Source organism: Esox lucius, chromosome 20 (genome assembly GCF_011004845.1).
Source record: "Esox lucius isolate fEsoLuc1 chromosome 20, fEsoLuc1.pri, whole genome shotgun sequence".
Classification (NCBI taxonomy): Eukaryota; Metazoa; Chordata; class Actinopteri; order Esociformes; family Esocidae; genus Esox; species Esox lucius.
The window spans coordinates 14,677,801-14,685,445 of NC_047588.1; the positions used below are offsets into that span (position 1 = coordinate 14,677,801).

The 7,645-nt window shown below is 37.8% G+C and overlaps 1 protein-coding gene across 2 annotated transcripts; it reads right to left on the reverse strand.

Moving 5' to 3' along the window:
- Positions 1 to 1,058: 1,058 nt before the first annotated feature.
- LOC105031466 (C-type lectin domain family 12 member B-like) lies at positions 1,059 to 7,645 on the reverse strand. Of its 2 annotated transcripts, XM_034289098.1 has the most exons (7): positions 7,548 to 7,645; positions 6,532 to 6,612; positions 6,318 to 6,422; positions 6,001 to 6,237; positions 3,680 to 3,840; positions 3,279 to 3,406; positions 1,059 to 1,327 (listed from the first exon to the last, which is right to left on the reverse strand). In XM_034289098.1, exons 1-7 carry the CDS (start codon positions 7,609 to 7,611, stop codon positions 1,183 to 1,185), a joined length of 921 nt encoding a protein of 306 aa, XP_034144989.1. In that variant the 5' UTR covers positions 7,612 to 7,645; the 3' UTR covers positions 1,059 to 1,182. The 2 variants fall into 2 exon arrangements, with proteins under 2 accessions (XP_034144989.1, XP_028971644.2); XM_029115811.2 differs by lacking the exon at positions 1,059 to 1,327 and having other exon boundaries at positions 2,994 to 3,406.

The window sequence follows — 7,645 nt, forward strand, 5'->3', positions numbered from 1 at the left end:
GGGGACTTATTTGGATTATTTTGGCCTGATTATTACTAGACTGGTCTCGGGAAGAATTTTACGAGTCCTCACAGTCCGAGACCGAGACAAGACAGAGGCACTCAAAAAGTAGTCTTGAGACCGGCCTCGAGTACTACAGCTCTGTGTGGTATACTTTGGATCATGAGCTGTTCCAAGCCTTCTTCATACTTTTTTATTCCCAACATTCTAGCACAGGTTGATCTTGGTTTCATCTGTCCAAAGACTACAGTTCCAGAACTGGGCTGGCTTTTTAGAAAGTCTAATATGGCCTTTCTATTCTTGAGGCTTATGAATTGTTTGCACCTTGTAGTGAACCCTCTGTATTTGCTCTTGTGAAGTTTTCTATTTATAGTAGACTTGGATAATGATATGCCTACCTCTTGGAGAGTGTTCTTCACTTAACTGGATGTTGTGAAGGGGTTTTTCTTTACCATGGAAAGGATGCTACGATCATCAACCACTGTTGTCTTCCATGGACGTCTAGGCCTTTTTGTGTTGCAGAGCTCACCAGTGTGTTCTTTTTTTCTCAGAATAAACCAAACTGTTGATTTGGCCACTCCTAATGTTCCTGCCATCTCTGGGGTTAAATTGCAGCTTAAGGATGGCAGCCTCTGGTGTTCACACCTCCTTTTATGGTTACCAATAGCTGTTACTAACATGTAATCAGCAGTATAATTATAGATGATAATCATGTACTTCAGTTCTCAGAGATGTTTTGTACATAAGCATTGCAGACAATATAGATGGAATTCATGCCATGAACCAATAACTGGAAGAAATGGGGAGATCAGGACATGGATTGGAGTTGAGGTGGTTTCACCTCTGACAAGGTACTAGTAAATAATGTTTTTGGGGTGGAATCAATAGGAAAAAGGAAAAACTGTTCATTCGGTACATTCTGAAGTTCAATGGATCAATTTGTGGAATTCATCATTTAAACGTTGTTATTACAATGCAGAGATATGGACATAGCTTGTTACACGTGGTACATTTTCATTAGAAAAATAAACCATACATTTTTTTTTTATATTTGGTGTATGTAAATTATGCAGAACATTTAATATGAACATTTATCTTTACAATAGTTCATTTTATCTATAATAAAACAACCAAATGAAATGACCTGCTCAACATAATGTGAATTTTATGTAAATATAAAGTTTAATATGACCAGTTTAAGGCTATACTCTCACAGATCCAAAGACTGTTCATCGTACAATCTGGAGTATTCCAAGCAGCCAGCGGGTTATTTGTTTGGATGGTTAACACACAAGTATTCTGAATCTGTGTAGAATTGATCCAAAACCTGTGAAATGAAATGCAATGGATGAACGGCTGAATGAAAGACATTATTCTATTGCATGTTGTCATACTCTCTACCTGTATAGTAATTTTATGTGAGTGCAGTTTCATGGAAGTTGTTGATCATAATATCTACACAAGGCCAGCCTTGAGAGACGTTTGCCTAGGACCCAAAACATTGTGTTTAACCTTCCAGGCATGGTAGTAATGCTATGTAGCATATGCTTGCAACATCCCTTTTAACCTTATTCATATTGAAAATCACAGAGAAATGAATAGTATCCACAAGATATTTTGAAGTAGACAAGCGACTTTTTGAATATACATACATTTGTGCTCAAAAGTTAGTACCATTTGTAAAGTGTACCATTCATGTTCCATTTGTAAAGAACATGAGTGAGCAGGCTAAACAAATGTCTTTCATTTAATATGGGATTCACATTCAACTGTAGGTCATAAAAGAATGGCAAAATCATAAAACAAAACATGGCAACAAAGAAAAAAATTAGCATACTGTGTATTGCCCCCTTTGGCATCAATGACAGCGTGGAGTCTTTTGTAATAGTTGTTTATAAGGCCCTGAATTTTTGCCCATTCGTCTTGGCAAAATGCCTCCAGCTCATCCAAAGTCTTTGGTCGTCTTGCATTAACTGCACGTTTGAGATCTCCCCAGAGTGGCTCGATGATATTAAGGTCAGGAGACTGTGATGGCCACTCCAGGACCTTCACCTTTTTCTTCTGTATCAACTTAGGGTCATTGCTGTGTTAGAAGGTTCAAGAACGTCCCATGCACAGCTTTTGTGCAGAAGAATGCAAATTGTCTGCCAGTATTTTCTGATAACATGCTGCATTCATCTTGCCATCGATTTTCACCAGATTCCTCATGCCTTTAGAGTTCACACACCCCCAGAACATCAGTGAGCCACCACCATGCTTCACAGTGGGGATGATATTCTGTTCACTATAGGCCTTGTTGACCCCTCTCCAAACATGGTTGTGACCATAAAGCTCTATTTTGGTCTCATCACTCCAAATTACAGTGTGCCAGAAACTATGAGGCGTGTCAAGGTGTTGTCAGGCATATTGTAACCAGGCTTTTTTGTGGCATTGACGCAGTAAAGGCTTCTTTCTGGCAACTCAACCATGCAGCTCATTTTTGTTCAAGTATTGTCGTATTGCGCTCCTTGAAACAACCACACCGTCTTTTTCCAGAGCAGCCTGTACATCTCCTGAGGTTACCTGTGGGTTTTTCTTTGTATCCCGAATAATTCTTCTGACTGTTTTGGCTGAAATCTTTCTTGGTCTACCTGACCTTTACTTGGTATCAAGAGATTTTCCACTTTTTAAGAAGTGATTGCACAGTACTGACTGCCATTTGCAAGGCTTTGGATATCTTTTTATATCCTTTCCCATCTTTTTAAAGTTCCATTACCTTGTTATGCAGGTCTTTCGACAGATCTTTTCTGCTCCCCATAGCTCAGTATCTAGCCTACTCAGGGCATCCACATGAGAGCTAAGAAACTCATTGACTATTTATACACAGACACTAATTGCAATTTAAAAAGCCACAGGTGTGGGAAATTCACATTTAATTGCCATTTTCACCTGTGTGTCACCCTGTGTGTCTAGGCCAAACATTCAACGGTATGTAAACTTTTGATCAGGGCCGTTTGGGTGATTTCTGTTATTATTATGATTTAAAAATGAGCCAGACAAAAGTGTGATAATATCATATTATCACTATTCTTAAATAAAGATTGCATGATCAATCATATTTTCAAAATCAATGCCAAAATCTCATAATTTCTGCCAAGGTATGCAAACTTATGGGCACATCAGTATTCCAGCATTTGCAGGGATCAAATTATGAAATCCATTGTTTATATCTGATTGAATTTGACAAATTAATTGTTTTTTGGATTGTGTTATCATTGATTAAAATGTTTTGGGCCTACCCTTTCTTCAGACCCTGAACACTTCCATCAACCCACATCCATGACTGATTGTTAGCTTGGTAAGACAAGCCAATCCAGTACCCATGAAATACATCATAGTAGGATTGTGTTTGGTTGGAAATAAATTCCTGAAAAAGAAAAGACAAAAAGGTGAAGGGTCTGGAAAGGCCTTATGAACCAGGATCACATGTATGTTGAAAACCGTATGTAAAGGCTTCCTGGAATCCAATCAATGTAACCAGGTCAAATGAAAAAACACAAAAGGAAGTAGCAATGTTAACTCTTTCAGCTAGGACTGGTTTACCTTGAGATAAGCCAATCACATTCTTTAATCTATTTCCTATTGGGTTTTTCTGGCATTTTGTTGAATCTGTCACTCAAAATGTTAAACTGTATTTCACCTGTTCAGGTTGACTGCTAATAACAACCAAATCTGATTCTCTTTTTTTACAATCCTCTCTGCTTTCAGTCCAGGTCTTCCAAGGTGCATCAGGGAAAAAAATCAGGTAACAACTAGATTGGAATAACATCCAACCAAATTTACATGGGTTGCACTTTGTCACTGCAATAGTAGAACATTATAGTATTAAAACCAGGCTACAATATAATCAATATTCAGTGTAATTGGCAATAAATGCTGCTCAAAAAAACAAGGGAACACATAATCCTCACAGTATAACACCAAGTAAATGAAACTTCATGGGATATCTGTCCAGTTAGGAAGCATAAGCTATTGTGAATCACTGTCACCTGTTTTGGTGCAAATGAATGGGACAACAGGTGCACTGGAGAGGCAACAGCAAGACAACCCACAAAAAGGGAATGGTTTTACAGGTGGTGGACACAGACAATTGCTTTCTCTTTATCCTACATGACTGATTCTTCTCTAATTTTGCATTTTACTAGTGTCCTTGTCACTACTGGTTGCATGAGGTGGTACCTGCAACCCATTCAGATTGGACAGGTCGTCCACCTTCACCAGGATGGCACATCCATACATGCTGTTGCAAGGTGTGTTGTGTCACCCTGTTCAGGTCCCAGTAAAGTTTAGGAATATGAGAATCAGTTTGAATGCAGCCCTTTTGTCATGTGTCAGGAAGTGTTGCAGTGTAACCTATGTGTCATGTTACAGGAAATATTCCAGTAGAGAAATGTTAGAGGCAAATGTGCCAGATAACTCATCCTGTTCTTTAAACTTTGCAAGTCGCAATGTCATTACATTTGTAAAAATAAATAAATAATTGTTGCACCTTATTTTCATGTTTCTTTAATACTGACACTTTATTTAGCTAATATTCACTTAGAATTTACTCAGTACTATTGTTCTATATGGATGACTTACTTAGCAATATTAAGCATGTGTTTTTATTGTAATAGTCTAATCTAATATTCTTAGATTGCATATAATTTCTTATTTATTTTTCTCTGATACACACATTGGGGAGAACAAGTATTTGATACACTGCCAATTTTGCAGGTTTTCCTACTTACAAAGCATGTAGAGGTCTGTCATTTTTATCATAGGTACACTTCAACTGTGAGAGACGGAATCTAAAACCAAAATCCAGAAAATCACATTGTATGATTTTTAAATAATTAATTTACATTTTATTGCATGACATAAGAATTTGATAACCTACCAACCAGTAAGAATTCCGGCTCTCACAGACCTTTTAGTTTTGTAAGAAGTCCTCCTGTTCTCCACTCATTACCTGTATTAACTGCACATGATTGAACTTGTTACCTGTATAAAAGACACCTGTCCACACTGAATCAAACAGACACCAACCTCTCCACAATGATGAGTACAACCCCGAGAACACCATCCCAACTGTGAAGCATGGAGGTGGAAACATCATTCTTTGGGGATGCTTTTCTGTAAAGGGGACAGGACGACTGCACCGTATTGAGGGGAGGATGGATGGGGCCATGTATCGCGAGATCTTGGCCAACAACCTCCTTCCCTCAGTAAGAACATTGAAGATGGGTAGTGGCTGGGTCTTCCAGCATGACAACGACCCGAAACACACAGCCAGGGCAACTAAGTAGTGGCTCCGTAAGAAGCATCTGAAGGTCCTGGAGTGGCCTAGCCAGTCTCCAGACCAGAACCCAAAAGAAAATCTTTGGAGGGAGCTGAAGGTCTGTATTGCTCAGCGACAGCCCCGAAACCTGAAGGATCTGGAGAAGGTCTGTATGGAGGAGTGGGCCAAAATCCCTGCTGCAGTGTGTGCAAACCTGGTCAAGAACTACAGGATACGTATGATCTCTGTAATTGCAAACAAATGTTTCTGTGCCAAATATTAAGTTTTCTGATGTATCAAATACTTATGTCATGCAATATAATGCAAATTAATTACTTAAAAATCATACAATGTGATTTTCTGGATTTTTGTTTTAGATTCCGTCACTCACAGTTGAAGAGTACCTATGCTAATAATTACAGACTTCTACATGCTTTGTAAGTGGGAAAACCTGCAACATCGGCAGTGTATCAAATGTTTACTTTGATTTTTGGTGTGAGTTTGAATCCAGGCCATTAACTGGTGTTACATAATTTTGTTCTCAACGAATTACACAATGTACAGTAAAGATTTTGATCTTTAATATATTTCGTTCATTGTGTCCCGATGTGTGATATGTGTTCCCTTAAATTTTTTGAGTAGTGTACTTAAAATGTCATATCTAACTAGTACAGTATTGTAAGGTAAGAAAGAAGGCTTACCACTGCCATTTGTTTTGGAACAATATTGATTGACAGGAAAATCATGAAGCTGATATATGACCTGAAGATTTGTCTTCAGTCTGTCTCTTTCTTGTGTCAACTCTTCTTTGTCAGACATTAAATCTTGGTTTGCAGTGCTAATATTGCTATTATAACTTTGCAAAATTTGAATTGCTGTACTCAGATTGCTGTTGAGATTCATCAGATACTGCTTTTGCTCTGAGAGTTCAGTGCTGACTGTAAGAAAAAAAAAAGAAAATGCTCTTTGATTTTGACCTGCACTGCATCAAATTCCACATGATAAAGTACATACTCACAGACGCTGAGGCCTACGATGGCTGAAACCAAGAGGACACACAGAACCCCCAGACACACTGCCACACCACGACAGGGCTGAGAGTGGGGCGCAGGGCTGTTGTCCTCTAGGATTAGGGGAGAAACAAGTAATAGAAATATAGTCACTTTATTCAGCATGCAGTAAGGTTAGATTTACATAATGGTAATGAACTGTATGCACATTTTGTAACCTACCTCCTATGGCAGGACTTTGATGAGTGGATGAACTTCCCTCAGCCTTTATCGCGGCATATACTGTCTCTTCCTCTTTTTTCTCTTGAAATGGACACGTTAAAAATAACAATGTTATTTGGGCACAGTACATTTTCCATCACAAATCACATTTAGTTTCTAATGTTTTTCAGCATGTACGCTGACAAAAAAATATATAAACAACAACCCTGAAAAGTTTTTCGGACAGTTAGTGTAGAAATAATTTGATTTGGAATAACATAAATATGTAACTGAATTTTAAACCGCGATTATGTTCACTGTCAGCAGTCTGATTCCTTTCAATTGTGTTTTGTGAATTATTTGTATATGAATGTAATTCCTGAGCGGTGCTGTTGATTTCAAATCAAATGTCATCAGCTGTCTGGGTGCCTGGTCTCAGGCAATCCCGTAGGTGACGAGGCTAGATTTAAAGAGCGGTGCAGGCAAGGTTACATGGTTTCTGGTTTTGATGCCGTTTGTATCTACTCTCAAATTCTCAAACAATGTTTGAACTGGTAGTAACATTAACATTGCAATGACAAATTGCATGCTCCCCCAGAACTTTAAACTGCTATTGTGTCCAGCACAAAGTGCACCTGGGTATTGGTCATGCTGTTTAACTAACTTCTGAAACTGTTAAATAGATGGATTCTCTTGACAAAGAAATGGTCAAGGACCGAAACATCTCTTTTTCACAAAATGTAAGCTAAATATGCTTTTTTTGCTCAATGAACAGTTATTGGGATATTTTAATGAGACCAAAACACAGCGCCTGCAATTTAAATGTTGCTTTATATTTATGTTTAGTATAGCGACATAACATTTTGAGTAGTATAGAGACATAAAAAATTGCTTTTATCACCCTTGAATATTTACAAAAACAATATGATTCAAATAAAGTATTTGAGTGTTCAGTGTGGCAGTGAAGATGAAGTGCTTGTATAGACATGAAAATGAAAGAGTGACAAATATTATAAAATATAAAAGCCAATACTCACCATTCTGTAAAGAAACAATGGGATTTTTGAAAACCACTGTAGAATAATTTAGCTCTTCTTCCATCCGTTAGACTTTTGTTTAACAGTGTTTATGTAGA